We start from the raw sequence: 20,055 nt of genomic DNA on the forward strand, positions 1-20,055 counted from the left end.
ACCCTGTCAGCCACATGGCTCAGAAGAGAAGGGAGAAAAAAAAGAAAGAGCAGTAAAATAAAGTAAAATAAAGTTATTAAAATAAAAAGTCTTTAAAAATATTATTAAAATTAAAAGAATTTTAAAAGTAATTTAAAAAAGAGAAGAGAGCAGCCAAACCAATAAACAAATCCACCAATGATAACAAGTGCTAAAAACTATACTAAGATAAACATAAAAATCAAACTAGTCAGTCACATACAGCAAACCCCAAGTCTACAGTTGCTCCCAAAGTCCACCACCTCAATTTTGTGATGATTCCTTGTCTATTCAGGTATTCCACAGATGCAGGGTACATCAAGTTGATTGTGGAGACTTAATCCGCTGCTCCTGAGGCTGCTGGGAGAGATTTCCCTTTCTCTTCTTTGTTCGCACAGCTCCTGGGGTTCAGCTTTGGATTTGGCCCCGCCTCTGCATGTAGGTCACCTGAGGGCATCTGTTCTTCGCCCAGACAGGACAGGGTTAAAGGAGCAGCTGATGCAGGGGCTCTGGCTCACTCAGGCTGGGGGGAGGGAGGGGTACGGAATGCGGGGCAAGCGTGCAGCGGCAGAGGCCGGTGTGTATTCTCCCGGGGAAGTTGTCCCTGGATCACGGGACCCTGGCAGTGGCGGGCTGCACAGGCTCCCAGGAGGGCAGGTGTGGATAGTGACCTGTGCTCGCACACAGGCTTCTTGGTGGCTGCAGCAGCAGCCTTAGCATTTCATGCCCGTCTCTGGTGTCTGCGCTGATAGCCGCGGCTCGTGCCCGTCTCTGAAGCTCATTTAGGTGGGGCTCTGAATCTCCTCTTGCGCACCCCGAAACAATGGTCTCTTGCCTGTTCAGCAGCTCCAGACTTTTTCCCGGACTCCCTCCCGGCTAGCCGTGGCGCACTAGCCCCCTTCAGGCTGTGTTCACGCAGCCAACCCCAGTCCTCTCCCTGGGATCTGACCTCCGAAGCCCGAGCCTCAACTCCCAGCCCCCACCTGCCCCGGCAGGTGAGCAGACAAGCCTCTCAGGCTGGTGAGTGCTGGTCAGCACCGGTCCTCTGTGCAGGAATCTCTCCGCTTTGCCCTCTGCTCCCCTGTTGCTGCACTCTCCTCCATGGCTCTGAAGCTTCCCCCCCGCCACCCACCCCATTTCCACCAGTGAAGGGGCTTCCTAGTGTGTGGAAACTTTTCCTCCTTCACAGCTCCCTCCCAGAGGTGCAGGTTCCATCCCTATTCTTTTGTCTCTGTTTTTTCTTTTTTCTTTTGCCCTACCCAGGTTCGTGGGGAGTTTCTTGCCTTTTGGGAAGTCTGAGGTCTTCTGCCAGCGTTCAGTAGGTGTTCTGTAAGAGTTGTTCCACATGCCCTTGTTGACTTTCCTGTTTTACCACTCTTGTATCCCTGGGATAAATCTTACTGGGTCATGATGTGTAATCCTTTTTATATGTTATTGGGTTCAGTTTTCTAGTATTTTGTTAGGGATTTTTGCATTTATATTCATAAAATGTATTGATAATCGTTTTCTTGTGATGTCTTTGTCTGGTTTTAGTGTCAGGATGTCAAAGAATGAGCTAGGTAGTGTTTCTTCCACGCCTATGTTTTGAAGAGTTAATGAAGGATTGGTGTTAATTCTTTAAATTGTGGTAGAATTGGCCAGTGAAGCCATCTGTTTCTAGAGTTTTCTTTGCAGAAAGTTTTTTCATTATTAATTCAGTCTCTTTACTTATAATAAGTATTTTCAGATTTTTCTGTTTCTTCTTGAGTTGGTCTTGGTGGTTTTTCTAGGAAATTGTCCATTTTATCTAGGTTGTCTAGTTTGTTAGCATACAGTTGTTCATTGTATTCCCTTATGATCCTTTTTATTTTTGTTAATGTTGGTAGTAATGTTCTCTATTTCCTGATTTTAATTTGAGTCTCTCTCTCTTTCTCTCTCTCTCTGTCTCTCTGTATCTTTCTGTTTTTTGTCTTTTTGGTTAGACTACCTACAGGTGTTTCAGGTTTTTTAATCTTTTCAAAGAACCAACTTTTGATTTTGTTGAGTTTTCCATATTTTTTTTCTATTCTCTATCACTTCCTGTTTGTGCAGAGCCTCAAGATTAGCCAGAGGTAAGAGCTTAGGGCTTTTTCTGTTCTTTCATGAGCATGCATACAGCTCTGGGCAGGCATGAAGCCATATCATGCACTTTGCCTTCTAGATTCCCAGGAGTAAATTAGAGCGTTCCAAAGCCCCTTTTGGATATCCCATTCCCCAGCTTTTCATTTTAACCCTTTATTAGCCTATTGTTTGGCCCAGTTGTTATCCACTGCCTCAGGCAGCCGCATGTTCAACAACTGCTTCTGATTTTTTCAAGGAAAATTTTTCAAGGAAAGGCTGTTTGCCTTGGGTGAGCTCTGTGTCAGGTCAAATAAAGACAGCCTTATGAGTGCGGTTTTCCAGGGAATGACCAGACGGGTCAAATAATGACAGTTCTCTGGGAATGGGACTTTGAAGGCGCTCCAGCCCCGTTCTGTTCCCTACCATGGCTGCTAGGTGCTGCTTTTCACCATGATTGCTGAATGTTGGTTTTTCAGGCTTCTGTAAAGCTGAGGAGGAATGGGACTTGGATGATTTAAAATGCCACAGAGCTCACTGTTTTTACTGAGATTCAACCATTTTATTAAGTAAAGGCTTCCTGAATTGCTGTAAGCTTTTGGTGCATTTTCAGAGTTCTCAAAATTTGATTTTGATGATTTTTGCTAGTGTTCTTGTTGCTTTTATAGAGGAAAGCATTTTCGGAGAGCCTTACTCTGCCATTTTCACTGATGCTCCTCCCATTATGGCTTCATGAACAGGAAAATGATGGAGTAAAAACTAAACTTGAAGTCAAATATTGTACCAAATCTGACAAAGGATTGACATACTTAATATACAAACCTATAAGAAAAGTGTTGAATTATAAAAATGAGCAATGGACATGAAAAGATGAATCACAGAAAAAAATACAGATTGATAATAAAGTTTAAAAAAGGAAGCTCAATATCAAAGAAGCTCAAATTCAAACCATGAGATACCATTTTCACTATCAAATCAGCAAAGACAATTTTAATTATTACAATTCTTAGTATTGGCAAAGGAGCAGTGAAGTAAACATTCAAATGCTATAGGTCAGAAATACAAATTGGTACAGTCTTTCTGGAGTACAATTTGGCAGTAATATCAAGTCGTTTAAAAATAATATTCAGGGGAACCTCTTAGTTGTGCACAGAGAAAGAATGATTTAAAAATGGGTGATGTTGACATGCCACGGAGCAGCTGGGCCCGTGAGCCACAACTGCTGAGCCTGCGCGTCTGGAGCCTGTGCTCCACAACAAGAGAGGCCGCAATGGTGAGAGGCCCATGCACCGCGATAAGGAGTGGCCCCCGCTTGCCACAGCTGGAGGAAGCCCTCGCACAGAAACGAAGACCCAACACAGCCAAAAATAAATAAATTAAAAATGGGTGATGTTGAGAAGGGCAAAATTTTTGTTCAGAAGTGTGCCCAGTGCCATACTGTGGAACAGAGAGGCAAGCACAAGACTGGGCCAAATCTCCATGGTCTGTTTGGGTGAAAGACAGGTCAGACTTTCAGATTCTCTTACACAGATGCCAACAAGAACAAAAGCATCACCTGGGGAGAGGAGATGCTGATGGAGTATTTGGGGAATCCCAAGAAGTACATCCCTGGAACAAAAATGATCTTCACTGGGTTTAAGAAGAAGGGAGAAAGGGCAGACTTGATAGCTTATCTCAAAAAAGCTACTAATGAGTAATAGTTGACCACTGCCATATTTATTACGAAACAAATGTCTCATGATTTTTTATGTGTACCATATTTAAATTGATCTCATGCACTGCAATTCAGATCATGAATGGCTGAGGTAATATTTCTGTCCTGATTTAAATAAGATTGGTTTGTGGCTAAATGAATATGGTCAGCTTGGACTTCCCTGGAGGCACAGTGGTTAAGAATCTTCCTGCCAATGCAGGGGACACGGGTTTGAGCCCTGATCCGGGAAGATCCCACATGCCGTGGAGCAACTAAGCCCGTGCGCCACAACTACTAAGCCTGCGCTGTAGAGCCCGTGAGCCACAACTACTGAGCCCGTGCACCACAACTGCTGAAGCCCACACACCTAGAGCCCATGCTCCGCAGCAAGAGAAGCCACCGCAATGAGAAGCCTCTGCACCGTAACGAAAAGTAGCCCTCGCTTGCCGCAACCAGAGGAAGCCTGCACGCAGCAACAAAGACCCAACACAGCCAAAAATAAATAAATAAATAAAATTTAAAAAATAAATAGGGCTTCCCTGGTGGCTCAGTGGTTGAGAGTCTGCCTGCCAATGCAGGGAACACGGGTTCGAGCCCTGGTCTGGGAAGATCCCACATGCCGTGGAGCAACTGGGCCCGTGAGCCACAATTACTGAGCCTGCGCGTCTGGAGCCTGTGCTCCGCAACAAGAGAGGCCGCAATAGTGAGAGGCCCGTGCACCGCGATGAAGAGTGGCCCCCGCTTGCCGCAACTGGAGAAAGCCCTCGCACAGAAACGAAGACCCAACACAGCCATAAATAAATAAATAAAAATTTAAAAAATAAATAAATAAATAAATAAATAAATAAATTGCTGTTTAAAACAAACATATATACCTTAATGGCATGTTGATTATTTAAAAAAAAAAAGAATATGGTCAGCTTTTTGAATTTTGATAGTAATTCTGGTTCAACAAGTACTATCACTCTTTTCCCCTTCTAAAGAGATGATTAAACTTGAATAAGAAATGTTAAACTTTTCAGGGGTATGGTGAATGCCTTCTCAAACCCTATAGGAGATTGGTTTTATATTTAGATTTCTATAACTGGTTATATTAATATATTTAAATATTGAGAAGATCTCTTCACTGTCTCATAGAACAGCAAGATTCACCTGTGTTTCAAGTTGTGTTCATTCGCCTGTTAAGGCAAGAGCTGAAGATACACTGGCAATGTCCACTTTCTCTTTTTGGTCTTAACTATGTCAATTTAATTAAAATTCTCTATCTATCTAAAATATTGCCTTTTACTTAATGAAAGGCATTTTAGTGTGGTTTATGTATAGTATCAGATAAAGAATATTTAGTACTAATTACACACACACACACAAATAATATTCATTGACCAAATAATTTAATTTCTATGTATCTTTACTGAGAAAATAGTAAACCACTTGGATGAAGATTTATATACAGAGATATTCACTGCAGTGTTATATATAATAGTGAAGAGTTGAAATCAACCTAAATGTTCAATAATAGTAGAATAGCTAAATAATTTATAGTATATTCAACTTAATAGATTTTTTACAGTCATTAAAAATACTGTTTTAGAAGACTTATTTAATGGCATTGAAAATGTATAATATAATGCTAAGTGAAAAATCAAACTTTAATATACAGTTTAGTCTAAATTTTAGAAGGGGAAAAAGGAAGGAAATACAAACACAAAAAAGTACATCAGCTTGTTAACGGTGGTGATCTCTGGGTAGGTAGGGTACAGGAGATTTAATTTTCTTCACACCTTTCCATTCTTCCCAGATTCTATACATTAAGGGTTTATTATCTTTATAATAAGGGCTATGGCCAAATGTTATATAAAAGTAGTGATCTGACATTTGTATGGAAGATAGATTAGAAGAAGGAGAAAGTTAGGGTGGTAGTGGGAATGGAGAGGATAAATAAAATCTAAAAGACATTTTAGGAATTCCCTGGCAGTCCAGTGGTTAGGGCTCTGCACTCCCACTGCAGGGAGCACAGGTTCAATCCCTGGTCAGGGAACTAAGATCCTGCATGCTGCGTGGTGCGGCCAAATAAATAAATAAATAAAAATAAAAATAAAAGACATTTTATAAGAAGAAACTCTAGGATGTGAAGACAAATTGGATGTGGCAGATAAAGCGTTTCTAGCGTGATCAAAATTAAGGTAGCAAAGAAGAGAAATCCTATTTAATAGAGGAAAGAAGATTTAGTTTCAGACACAATTGAGGATGATTGACATCTAAGGGATGTTCTCCTGTAGGTAGTTGAAAATACAGATGAAGTTTGTTTCTCCAATGTTAGTATGTCCTTCAAAGTATATAGTGTTTTTTTTAAGACTTGCGATAATTAATATTTTTTACTCCTTGAAATTAGTCTAAATTTAGAGAGGTTTTACTTATTGTGTGCTGTGTCCATGATATTACTGCTTCATTTTCCTTGAATGTACCGTGTAAAATAACTGATTAGCAAACGTTAGTCTGACTTCACCTTGTTTTGCTTTGGACTGACTCAGAGTTGTCATGTTTCCATTATGATTACTCTCATAGTTGTTGTTATTGCTGAAAATTACTATGTTTGAAGAAGAAATGTAATTATTACCCCAACAATATTTATTTTTTATTTTTCTATGAATTTTAGGCAATGAACATTTTGACTTCAGTGTTGCTTCTGTATGCAAAAGAGGAAGAAGCTTTTTGGCTTCTGGTTGCTGTATGTGAACGAATGTTACCTGATTATTTTAATCGTCGAATCATTGGTAAAAAACAAAACACATATACATATACGAACACATATTTCTTTTCTAAACAATTTATAGGCCTCTTGTCTATCCAGTTACCTATCAAATGGAAGAACTGATCAATTAAGTTGCAAAATATACAAAATGCAAGCAATATCAAAATGTCACATTCACTGACATGCTCAAGAGAAGAGCTTTTTGCACTGAACGTGATTGGAAAAATGTATTATTTAATACGTTGCTTTTTAAAAATAAAGTGCCTGGTCTGTTTCCTTATGAAATAGAAGTTTTAAGTTTACTATCTCTGTATTGTTAAAACAGTGGTGATCTGAAGCATCTGGAGCTACTGGAAAAATTTTAATAGTTTCTTGATGAGAGAGAGATTTTAATCAGCTTAAAATCTCCACTTTTATATGAATTGTAAAGATATATGCAAGCTTTGAAAGAAGGATCAAGTTCTTAGTTTGTTAATTATATAATATTTTCTTCAGTCATCAAATATTTATAGATCCATTATCCCCTACCTTAAAACCATAGGTGGTCTCCTTTGTACCCTCATAAGCCTTCTGTGTCATGGCTAGGTCGTTGATTGTATTGTCTTGTGTTATAGTTATTTGTCTATTTATCGCAAGTTCTATTAGAGATTAAACACTTTGACGATGAGACCATTTAATTAATTGGTGTATCTCTTATAGTACCTATTACAGGTTTCTGCACATAATAAAGATTCCATAAATAACGGTTCAAATGAATATGAATTGAGTTTCTGAAGTGCTTCTTGATGCATGATACTGCTAGCAGATAAAGAGATGCGTGAAATATAGAAAAGGCACTGAAGAAGTTCATAATTTAAGGAAGAGAAATGAGATATATCAGCCTACTAATAGAAGTGGGAAGGTATTGGAAACAAGTCCTTTTGAAAGGTGTTCATTTTAAAATTTCTTTTTATGTTCTCCAGGTGCCTTGGTGGATCAGGCAGTCTTTGAAGAACTTATCAGAGATCACCTTCCCCAGCTGACTGAACATATGACTGATATGACATTCTTTTCCTCAGTTTCTCTCTCATGGTTCCTCACACTTTTTATTAGTGTGCTACCTATTGAAAGTGCAGTGAATGTGGTGGACTGTTTCTTCTATGATGGAATAAAGGCCATTTTACAACTGGGATTGGCAATACTTGACTATAATTTAGACAAACTTCTGGCATGTAAAGATGATGCTGAAGCCGTGACAGCTTTAAACAGGTACTGTGAGAATCATAACATTTAAATCTGGAGAGCCCCTTAGAGCTTATGTTGTTCAAACCCCTTATTTTATAGATGAGGAAACTGAGCCCTAGAAACTTTAAATAATTTGCCCAAAGTCACAAAGCTGGTTGAATGAAAACGCTAGGCCTAAAGTCCACTCCTCTGTTTCTAAATAGAATATAACAAAAGTAAGTCAGTCACTTTGAAGTAAACCACTAGGTTATATATACATTTACACTAACATCTAATATGGTTGATTCAGTATGCTGGGACTTTCATAGTCCCAGTTCGAGCTATAAAGTGTGTAAGAGTAATTTGAGGGGGGGAAAGGTGGTTGATAATATTAAATATCCAGTGGGGGGAAATTGTTCTGGTTTTCAAGTGTTTTCAAGTGGTTTCAATCAGGTAAGCTGAGCTTTATTTTCCTGGTGCCTTTTCTGTGAATTCTATTTTGTATTGAAACACATGTGTGGGGTGTGTGTGTGTGTGTATACACTGTATATGTTAAATGAATGAATATATGAATATTTGGGTAACTTGTAATGGTGCATCAAATCCCATTTATGTACAGAATAAAGTATAAACACCTCACTCTGGTATTTAGAACTCTCAATGTTAAGGCCTCAATGTATCTTTCTTAAATTATTTCTCCTCACGTGCCTCTACATACCCTATATTCCACCCTTACTGGGCCATGTGGTATTTTCTGAGAACTCTGAGCCTATCTGCTTCCCCATGCTCTCCTCCCCACCTCTGAAGTCATTTCATCACCATCCCATTTCCCAGTCCCATGTCCTCCTAATTCCCAACCATCTTCAAATTCTACTCCCTCATAAGACTGTCTCTTGTCCTCTTGGTAGAAATTAATCTCGAACTAGGGAGAAATGAGCTGTCATTTTCTCTGCATTTTACTTCTACTGATTCTTGTATTACTGTCACTTTTGGATAGGTTCTTTGACAATGTCACTAATAAGGATAGCCCGTTGCCTTCAAGTGTGCAGCAGGGTTCAAATGTAAGTGATGAAAAAAGCAGTCATATTAGAGTGGATATTACAGATTTGATTAGAGAGTCAAATGAGGTAAGTTTTTCTTATACCATAAATATAATTACATAGCATATTTAAAATTATAGATACTATAGTTATATCTCTAGTGGTATATTAAGAGTAAGATAATAATACAAGTAAAGATGTAGTAATGTAAAATCTGACTTCACTTTAAAAATGAGTTCTATGAACTGTTCCTACGTTATATAGCCTCCTCTGCTTCAGTTTGCTTTTCATTAAATGAAACTATTCACATAGTTTTACAAATAATGACCACTTTTAAATATCTATCACTGCATAAAAAGCTGAAAAATATTCTCTTCTTAGAGACTAAGAATTTTACCAGTGTTCTTGTACTTAGTCTAGACCCATAGTAGATGGAATCCTCTCCTGTGAATATACAGAAAAACTGAAACGTGGGAGGTGACAATTTGCATAATCACTGAACAAGTTGGGAAAATAGCTAGGAATAAAACCAAGGCCTCTGAGAATAGAATCTGATGAAATTCAATTGTAAGAGAAGTGGATATTTATTATGAATGAGTATCCACTGAAATCATATTTCTTGCAGAAATATGGGAATATTCGCTGTGAAGATATATACAGCATGCGCTGTCGAAATAGGTTGTATGTGATACAGACCCTAGAGGAAACGACAAAGCAGAATGTGGTGAGTATCCACCCAATGAGGGAAAACCAATTGGAGTAACATTTTTTTCCTGAACTTCATTTAAAAAATTATCATTTCATGTGAAGAAAATAAAATAACTATACATTTGAGCTAGATTCTTGCCACAGCTTAGCTTACTGTAAATTTTTTGAGAGGAAATAAGTTATTTTTTTCTGGTTGAAACATATTGGTTTCTCCAACATGTTTTGTGTTATGTGACCTTTAATATTGAATGCTATGATGTAGGCATTTAAGCATAACATATTTGTGATGTGCTTCATCAATAAGAACAGCTGACCTACATAGTAGTCTAGGCTGCTAATATGTATTATTATCCTTGGATACCCAAGATAAAGTGAAAAAGGAATAAACAGTGTGTTTTAAGTACTCCTTTTTAGTATTTGGATGACTACATTAGAAGCTGTTAATATTGGTTGCTTCTGGTGAGTGGGATTAATAGATTTCTGGTTGGAAGAGAGAGTGTTTTACTTTGCTGTATGAATCCTTCTGTGCTGTTTGAGCTTTTATCATGAGCATGTATTGTTTTTGTAAACCTACTTGCTTAAAGGTTAAGTCCTCAGAGATACAAATCTGGGAAATTTAACATTTCTGAATACGTGCTCATTGTGAATAATTCAAACATTATAGAAATGTAAAAAAGTAGAAGTTTCCTACCCCAGGAGTAACCAACATTAAAATGATTTGGGGGCTTCCCTGGTGGCGCAGTGGTTGAGAATCTGCCTGCCAATGCAGGGGACATGGGTTCGAGCCCTGGTCTGGGAAGATCCCACGTGCCACGGAGCAACTAGGCCTGTGAGCCACAACTACTGAGCCTGCACGTCTGGAGCCTGTGCTCCGCAACGGGAGAGGCCGTGATAGTGAGAGGCCCGCGCACCGCAGTGAAGAGTGGCCCCCACTTGCTGCAACTAGAGAAAGCCCTCGCACAGAAACGAAGACCCAACACAGCCATAAATAAATAAATAAATTAATTAATAAATTAATTAATTAATTAATTAATTAAAAAAATGATTTGACATGTATCCTTCCAGATCTTTTTTCTAAATATCTATAGACATAAATGTGTATGTGGTCGGGGGGCGGGGGACAATATAGCTTTTCAAATGAGATCATACCAGTTACTTTGTTCTGCAACTTTTTTCACTCAGAACTATATCATGGTCATTACATATCGTTGCATACCTCGCTTTTCTTAATACACTGAATAGTATACCACAGTATGGGTATGCTATACTTTACATAACTATTCCTTGTTGATATGCATTTAGTAGGTCTCCCTCTCTCTCTCTCTTTCATTTTAATGTTTTTTCACTTTTACAAGTAATACCTTATCTAAACAGCATGAGTTTGAACTGCACAGGTTCACCTACATGTGGATTTTTTTCAATAAACATGTACTACAGTACTACAAGATCCATGGTTGGTTGAATCTGCAGATGTGGAACCATGGATATGAAGGGCCAGCTGTAAAGTATATGCAGATTTTTGACTGTGTGGAAGGTCAGCGCCCTTAACCCCCGCGTTGTTCAAGGGTCAACTGTATATCTAATCTTATACATTTGTAAGAGTATTTCTATAAGGTGGATTCCTGGAAGTGGCAACTGGGTCAAGGGGTGTGCCCATTTAAAAATTGACAGGTCCTGCTAAATTATCCTCTAAAAGATTTGTATCAAATTATAATCCCACCAACGGTGTGTAAGAATGCCTTTTTCCCCACACTCCCACTAGCGTCACATTTTAAAAATATTAGTGGTATTAATTCTTTGTCAGTTATATTTGTGGCTAATATTTCCCCCAATCTTGTTGTTTCTTTAATTTTTATGATGTATTTCAGAGTATATAACTTTCAAAATTTTATGTAGTCAAATCTCTTTTTTCTTACATATTGTGTGGGTTTCATGTCAAACTTAGCAAGGCCTTCCCCATATAAAATTATATAATTTATAAACATACTTTATCATATTGGCTTATAGTACTGGTATTGCTTTGTTTTTTGTTTTTGTTTTTTTAATTAATTTATTTACTTAGTTTTGGCTGCGTTGGATGTTTGTTGCTGCACGCGGGCTTTCTCTAGTTGCTTCGAGCAGGGGCTACTCTTTGTTGTGATGCGCAGGCTTCTCACTGCAGTGGCTTCTCTTGTTGCAGAGCACAGGCTCTAGGCGCACGGGCTTCAGTAGTTGTGGCTCACAGGCTTTAGGGCGCAGGCTCAGTAGTTGTGGCGCATGGGCTTAGTTGCTCCGCAGCATGTGGGATCTTCCCAGACCAGGGCTCGAACCCGTGTCCCCTGCCTTAGCAGGCAGATTCTTAACCACTGCGCCACCAGGGAAGCCCCACACTGTTTTAATTATTGTGGCTTTATAGTCCATTTTGAAATCTGGTAAGGCTTTTAAAATTCCTTTTTAATATCCATTTTAATGATGTCTTTTAAAATGTCCTTTAGTAAGCATTTATTGTTTTCATCATATAGATCTTACACATTTCTTGTTGGGTTTGTCTACTCCTATATATTTTATGGTTTTGTTACTAATATGAATGAGATCTTTTTTCCTTTATATTTTCTAATTTGTTTATTATAGTATATGTAAAAGCTATTGATTTACACATGTTGCTTTTTTAAGTAGCTGTGTTACTGACTCTCATTAATTCTAACTTTTTTCAGTTGAATTTCTGAATAGACAAGCATATCATTTCTAGTCTTAGAGTTTTGGCCCTTCCTAATATATATACCTCTTTTCAGTTTTTTTGTGTTATTGTAGTGGGTAGGACCTCCAGAGAAGTATTAAATAATAGCAGTGGAAGCAGTCTTCCTTGTCTCATTCTGGAATTTAATAGAAATGCCTCTAGTATTTTATTGTTAAGTATGATATTTGCTGTTGATTTTTGAAGGATGCCTTTCATCAAATTAAGGAGTTTCATTCAGTTTCTAGGTTAAGGGATTTGGGACATTTAAAAAATCTATATTGAATGCTAACTTTGATCAAATAACTTTTCAGTATCTTGAGGTTATATTTATTAATGTAGTAAAGTACATTAAAGAATTCCTAATATTAGACTTCTGTTGGATTCTTGAAATGAGTCCTATTTGTTTGTGTTGTATTATTCTTTTAATATTCTGCTTTGATAATTTTCCTAAATAGTTTAGCCTGGTTCTTGATATCTCTGTTAAAGTGACATTGGCTTACAGTGTGTGTGTGCTAACTTTAGTTTTCATATTAGAATTGTGCTCATGTCATAGAATGGATTTTGGAACAAATCATATTTTTCTATGCTCTGGGATAGATTACGTTTTTTGGCACAGAGAGGGAATGTACATCTCCCAGTGCCTTTGAAGTGTTTAATGACAACCCCATGTGGTGACTTGACAGATTGCTTATATAGCAAGACAGGAATATATGGAAAAAACCATAGAATATTGTTGCTTATATTTATAGACATTCAGTGGCTGTCCTTTGGCAGTTATCTCTGGATATGAAGAGATGAAGGTCAAATTACATATCAGGGTAGAATTGAGCTGTAGTCTATGTACAACTTTTTAAAAGGGCAAAATAGGTACATTTACCTTTGTTATTCCTTTAAAAAGTTAAAAAAATATATTTTATTCTGGCAGAGGGAGATTTCTAAATGGATTCAAAGAGAATTTCTATGCTGAAGTGTTAAATTCTAAATTGCTTTTAATCCTTTTAAAGTTGCGTGTTGTATCGCAAGATGTGAAATTGAGCCTTCATGAATTGGATGAACTTTATGTCATCTTTAAGGTACTGTTTCCCTTCTTTAAATGAAAAATAATATTCTTAGTAGAATTTTACCACAACCGTTCAACTATTTTATCTTTAATTACTTTAGTAGACATGTTTAAAAGAAAAAAAGTCTTATGAAGTTACTTTTTCTGATATAATGACTTTGCTTTTTTTTTTCCATTTCTTAAATAGAGAGAGTTGTTTTTTTCTTACTATTGGTGCTTGAGAGCTCCAGTATTGAAGCACCATGATCCCAGTCTGCCATATTTGGAACAGTATCAGATTGACTGCCAGCAGTTCAGAGTGTTGTATCACTTGCTGAGTCCCTGGGCTCATTCTGCAAACAGAGACTCACTAGCTTTATGGACATTCAGATTGTTGGATGAAAACTCCGACTGCCTTATAAACTTCAAAGAATTCTCCTCTGCAATTGGTAGGATGACGTCCAATAATCTTTTTTAAAGCAAAAAAAAAAGGTACCCCTAGAAATACTTAGTACTGCCTATCATTGCCAATTTAGTCAGATTTTATCAGCCTGATATCAGATTTTTTATCAGATTTACAACTTTAGCAATAACTGGACCATTTTCCAACTTTAGCAATAACTGGACCAACTTTAGCAATAACTGGACCATTTTCTCTCTTTGTTGCTAAGTCTAAATATATTCATCTCATTTTGCCCCAACCCTCCCAGAAAAGCAAGCTGTTAGATGTGGATGTTTTAATGGTTAACATGAAGGAAGAGAATGTCCTGATTTTCCCACCTTCAGGCACATGGATTCTTCAGGAGGACGTTCTCCCTCAGTAAAAATCCAACCACATAGCCTAGAAAAGTGGTAGAGAAATATTCAATGAACATTTTGTGCCTGTAGATAGTCCACCGGTTATATCATTCCTTTGCTTTTCCAGACAACCTAGCATGCTTTCTTATCAGGGATTGCCCATTGAAGAGGAGTTCTCTCCTCAGATGAAGCATAAGGGCTCATTCAAAAGAAAAAGTAAATTTTAGATTGGGATTGGGGGAGAGAGTTCAGCAGAAGAGCATTTTATTTATCCCTCTGATAAAGGGTATTTTGCTTATATACTTCAAGGAGAGAATCTGGCCTACTGGGTAGTTGTTTAACGGTTAGTTTAAGTAACAGAAAGTTTCTGAATCCTAATTCCTGGCTAGTATCTGTGTCTTAATTAATCTGTGTTGCTGGAATTGATTGAATGTTCTTTGGCTGTGATTATTTGCAATTTAATTTTATTGAACAGACATAATGTACAATGGAAGTTTTACTGAGAAGCTTAAGGTGCTTTTTAAGCTGCATATTCCTCCAGGTAAGAATTTAACAGTTGTTAGTGATGTATAGGAGTTGACTCCATTTTAACAAGTATAATTACAGAAATCATTCCATTTTAACAAATAATGTAACTTTCCATATGATATAAGGTCATTGCTTCATTGTGGCCCATGGATCATATTAGCAATATTTTTGCTGATATATAGTTACACTGAAATCCATGGAAGAGTTTCTGTGCAACAGATGGGTTCACAAGTTTCCTTCCTGTTAGTGTTCAATCAATTTAGTGATAAGTAGTTTGTGTGTAGGAACTATCTATCATTTGAATATTGTCATAATGTTGAATTTTTAGTGTTGTTTAACTTTAGACAAACGGCCAAATTTAACTTTAGACAAACTGCCAAACTTGTGAAATACTACAAGTTATTCAGAAAAATGAGACCAGGCAACAGGGATATTAAACATTTGGAAAAGGAAGCAAAATAGGGCTTCCCTGGTGGCGCAGTGGTTAAGAATCTGCCTGCCAACGCAGGAGACACAGGTTCGAGCCCTGGTCCGGGAAGATCCCACATGCCGCGGAGCAACTAAGCCCATGCGCCACAACTACTGAGCCCGCGTGCCACAGCTACTGACCCTGTGCTCTAGAGCCCATGCTCCGCAACAAGAGAAGCCACCACAATGAGAAGCCCGCGCACCGCAACGAAGAGTAGCCCCCGCTTACCACAACTAGAGAAAGCCCGTGCACAGCAACGAAGACCCAATGCAGCTAAAAATAAATAAATAAAATAAATAATTTTTTTTAAAAAAGGAAGCAAAATAAAAGCTACCATTTATTGAGCACTTGCTCTGTTGAGGTGTTTGCTTTACGTGCATTCTTTTATTTAGTTCTCATGATGTCCTTGAAAGGTGGTATTATCCTTCCAATTTTGACGATACGGAAACTAAGGGAAAGATTAAATTTGCTGAAGATCACATAGCTAATAAATTGGTTAGCTGAGATTCAAACTGAGGTCTGACTCCAAAGCACAGGTTTCTTTCTATTCTACCACACTGCCTTAATGTTACCACATCATTCCACTTTACTTAAGTATTTCCCTCTGACCTTAAGAGGCAGCCTTTCCCAGGCCTGATCCATAATTGGGAAACCAGTCTTAGACTTTAAAGGAACATTGCAAAAGTATCTTTTAGCTTAGATAGGGTGATTCACAAAAAAAAAAAAAAAGTACCTCATAATTTGTCTAAAACTACACCTGAGATCTCTTTTAGAGCCTTCCTGGGATAGCTGGGAACCATTCTTTACCAGACCAGAAATCTAAAAGCCATCTTTAACCCTTCACAAACTCAAATCACAATCACAGCATTTAAAACAAAAGACAAACCAAATAATAACTATGAAGGACTTTACATTGTCAAGTCAAATTAGAATGTCTAATATTGCCATGGAATGAATACGTTTTCAATAGAAGGATCAAAAATAGAAAAAACACTGTGTATCTGTTAGAGCACTCAACTTCGTGTTTTCCTTCTTATTAAAGATGTTTTTAAATGACTGAGGTCACGTTTTCAGAGATTCCCAAGTGCCACATTTTTAAAAATTTTTTAAAAACTTTTTATTTTATATTGGAGTATATCCGATTAACCCATATTTTTAAATTTCAACTTGTAATGGCTCTTGGAAAACTATTAAAAAGCAAGAAATTTGGAGAAATAATAGAACTCAAAGTGATCAAGTACTTCTTGTTATTTGCTATACGGTAGAGTAATACTACTTCCACATTTCTTCACATATGTCTTTCTTTGACAGGGACCCTTTGTTTGATTCTCTGCCCCCAGATTTAATTGATCTATTATAGGACTCGTTTCTGTCCCTCATTGTTATAAATGTGATTTGGGTTATCTGTTTTCAGCTTATACTGAAGTGAAGTATAAGGACCCTTCAAAGGGAGATGAACTTTCCAAGGAAGAATTACTTTATTTCAGTCAGCTCCATGGTAAATATCTGTTTTAAATTTATCTGTTTTGGGACTTCCCTGGTGGTCCAGTGGGTGAGACTCCCTGCTTCCAATGCAGGGGCCCAGGTTCGATCCCTGGTCAGGGAACTAGATCCCGCGTGCATGCTGCAACTAAGAGTCTGCATGCCACAACTAGGAGGTCCGCATGCTGCAGCTAAGAAGTCTGCATGCCGCAACTAAGAGCCCGCATGCTGCAACTAAGAGCCAGCGCAGCCTAAATAAATAAATAAATTTATCTGTTTTGATGATTAGCCACTCAGAGGTCTTTCTGGCTTAAACATTCTTTACCCAGCTACCACTAGCAAAGTTTGGGTTAATTATACCTTATACTTCTTTTGTGCTACCATAACACTTAGCACAGTCCTAAATGCATGGTAAGTACTCTATAAATATTTGACTGATTAACTAAACTACATTTTGGGTTTTGATTTATGGAATTTCTTATTTACTGGAGAATTAGAAAGAAAATGCATTTTGTTTCTACTTCTGTAGCAGAAATTTCTGAAATGTATCAGACCATTTTTTATGCCTTGTTAAAATGCAATGAAGACAATAGAATCTTTGACGACTGAAGGTCATAGCTATTATTCAAACAGTGAATACTTATCATAAATCACTGTAGGTGTAGGAGACCGGGATGAGTCCATCTCCAAGACATAATTTGGAAGTGTTATAAGCTTATTTTTGTGTCTTTTGCTTCTTTTTCATAAATATGAATGTCTTAAAGAGGGATAAGTTCTTATTAATGTATGTTTATGTTACTGTATGTTAGTGTTTGAAGCGACCTTACAAATCTTCTAGTCAAGTCCCTTAATTATATAGAGGGCACTGAGGCCCAGAAAGGAGAAGTGACTCGTGTAAGAGTTTTCAATGAGGTTTTACCACAATCAGGACTAGTAGCTCAGTCTTTTGACTTCCGGTGTGTGTGTGTGTGTGTGTGTGTTTTCCCTAATAAAAGAAGTAATACAATTTAATTTGAAGAAAATCACAAGGAAGAAAATACCACATACCACCCAGAAATAAATACTTAATATTTGGTATACTTCCTTCTAAGATTTTTTATATGGATTTTTCCCCAGTGTTCTTTTTAAAGTTCTTGAATACTTTGCCGTCTAATGATAGGAGGTCAGGTTAGCTATAATTGGTTTGCTGAATTGAAGAAAATAAAGTGTGCTTATAAGTCTTTATACAAAATATTATTTTACTTTCAAAAGGTATTTGTTAAATACTTTACAAAATGCAGTTGTCCTCTTTTCCTCTAGTTTCCAAGCCTGCAAAGGAGAAGGAAGCAGAGTCAGCAAAAAACAGCCCTAAAGGTATATGATCTAGGAGTATCATTTAGTTTAAATTATTGTTTTTGTAAATAGGGTTAACTACACAAAGGGGAAACGTGGATTCCTTTTAAAGTCTATTGATTGATTTGTCCTGAGAGCTTTTTCAGTTCCTTTGTTTTAGTTTAACAATTTCTTCTTCTTCTCTTGATACTTAAGTCTCAGAAGTTATAGAAAATACAATGTAAATGACCCGTATTTATTTAATTTTATTATTTGAAAATATTAATTTCAATTACATAAGTAATAGATAATCCTTATAAAAAGAATTTAAATGGTACAGAAATCCTCATACCCTCACCCAACTCCACCCTGAAGTAAATGTGAAAACATTTTGGTCTGTATTCTTTCCAGACCTGTTTCCATGTATAAACAAATATAGACATCTCTCTCCTTTTAAAAAAGAAACATTTCATAAATATTGTTCTACAATTTGCTTTTTTGATTTTGTAGTATATCATGGACATCTTTTCATGTCAGTACATTTGGATCTATCTTATTCCTTTTAATGGGTGCAGAGTATTCCACTGTTTGGTTGTACCATCATTTATTTCAGTAACTAGCTCAATATTGATGAACATTTAGGTTGTTTCCAATTAATTATATTGCAAACTCTTCTCCAACAAACATTTTTACACTTACATTTTATGATACTTTTGCACATATTTCTTTAGGATAGGATAAATTCATAGAGGTATGAGAATGCTGGATAACAAAGAATTTGCACATTTAATATTTTGATAGAGGTTGTCAAATTGTTCTCCAAAGGTCCATCATTCTTTTTATGTTTTTGAGTAACAGTTAGTTAAAAAATAATTGCTGAAGATCTGCTTAAATATGATAACTTCGCCAGGTTGTTCAGTATATCCTAGTTTTCTAAGAGATCTAAATAATTATTAATGAAGTCCCATTAATATCATTGTGATTAAACTCTTCAAAGGAATGAATGAATAAGTACTGTTTTGAATTTTTGAAAGAGAGTCACCATAGTATGCTATGGTAACTGCATACTAAGAACATCATATAGAAGCTATTTTAAACTTAGCGGTATGCATGAGAACGTCTACATGAAATTTACATCATGTACTGTTTAATCTAAAAGGCATCCTTCTTCCTCTAGTCCCCAGCCTTTCCAAAGTAAAAGTTTTAGTTTAACGGAAGTGGAGGATGTATTTTGAGAGCCAGTGAGTGAAATAAAAAGTATAGTCAGATCAATTTCTGGAGTAAAAAATGTAGAATCTTATATCTCAATGAAATATCTTTCCATCATAATGTTCTTTTGGGGATTTGGGAAAATATAGTGGGCTGTTCATTATGAAATGGTTTTATTCCCCTCATTGAGGAGAAGAAAAAGTTGATATTCAAGCATATCTAAGTCAATGGCAAGATGAGCTTTTGAAAAAAGAAGAAAACATTAAGGATTTACCAAGAATGAATCAGGTATAGTATTTTCAAAGAAAAATTCTGGTTTACTTGTGTATTTTTGTATAAATGAATGTGGGTGTATCCAAATCTAAAATAGCTAACATGCTATTACAAAAATAAATAATCTATGCATCATCTCTGTAAGTTTCAAATGAGTATAGAAGAGGGGGAGTAAATTTTTAAATGATTTTCTACTTTAAACATTTAAATGCATCTAGAGTTTCATTACAGTCCTCTGCTGTGACATTTGTACCTGTAGAAAAGATGTGTGTATAATATATATTTCAGTGTTTTTTATTTCCAGCTTTATTAGAAATGTTCACTTATTCAGTAAGTATTTCTTAGTGCCTACTAGATGACATGCCCAATGCTAGGTAGTAGGAATAATAATTGAAATAGGTCACACCCTAGTTCCTAATCATCTTGAACCTGCTCAGACAGTATTAATGACTACTATTGACACAATTCTAAATCCATCTCTTTCTTACATGCTATTCAGTCATTATATGTTCTTATATTTTTTTAATTAAAATCTGTTGGTATAGGGACTTCCCTGGCAGTCCAGTGGTTAAGACTCTGCGTTCCCAGGGCAGGAGGCACGGGTTCGATCCCTGGTCGGGGAACTAAGATCCCGCATGCCGCACGACGTGACCAAAAAATAAATTAAAAAAATTTTTTAAATCTTTTGGTATAGATACTGAGGATTCCCAGAACTTCACCAAAATGAGAAATATGAAATA

At 36.8% G+C, this 20,055-nt stretch overlaps 1 protein-coding gene and 1 pseudogene across 8 annotated transcripts in view; both read left to right on the plus strand.

Moving 5' to 3' along the window:
- Positions 1-20,055, plus strand: part of TBC1D8B (TBC1 domain family member 8B) — an 82,789-nt gene that overhangs the window by 58,327 nt on the left and 4,407 nt on the right. For 3 of the 7 annotated variants that reach the window (XM_082447527.1, XM_082447524.1, XM_082447525.1), the window contains 10 exons: positions 6,444-6,561; positions 7,502-7,787; positions 8,740-8,869; positions 9,408-9,506; positions 13,211-13,279; positions 13,454-13,694; positions 14,519-14,584; positions 16,455-16,538; positions 17,822-17,875; positions 19,236-19,330. In XM_082447527.1, the coding sequence (XP_082303653.1) occupies positions 6,444-6,561; positions 7,502-7,787; positions 8,740-8,869; positions 9,408-9,506; positions 13,211-13,279; positions 13,454-13,694; positions 14,519-14,584; positions 16,455-16,538; positions 17,822-17,875; positions 19,236-19,330 (1,242 nt within the window). Of the gene's footprint in view, positions 1-6,443; positions 6,562-7,501; positions 7,788-8,739; positions 8,870-9,407; positions 9,507-13,131; positions 13,189-13,210; positions 13,280-13,453; positions 13,695-14,518; positions 14,585-16,454; positions 16,539-17,821; positions 17,876-19,235; positions 19,331-20,055 lie in introns of those variants that run through there. The other 4 variants (XM_082447526.1, XR_014259021.1, XM_082447528.1 and 1 more) reach the window with 4 other exon arrangements.
- LOC309653262 (cytochrome c pseudogene) lies at positions 1,373-4,274 on the plus strand (annotated as a pseudogene). Its single transcript has one exon. The product of its transcript is annotated as a cytochrome c pseudogene (transcript).

This window comes from Balaenoptera physalus, assembly GCF_965194825.1.
Source record: "Balaenoptera physalus genome assembly, chromosome: X".
Classification (NCBI taxonomy): Eukaryota; Metazoa; Chordata; class Mammalia; order Artiodactyla; family Balaenopteridae; genus Balaenoptera; species Balaenoptera physalus.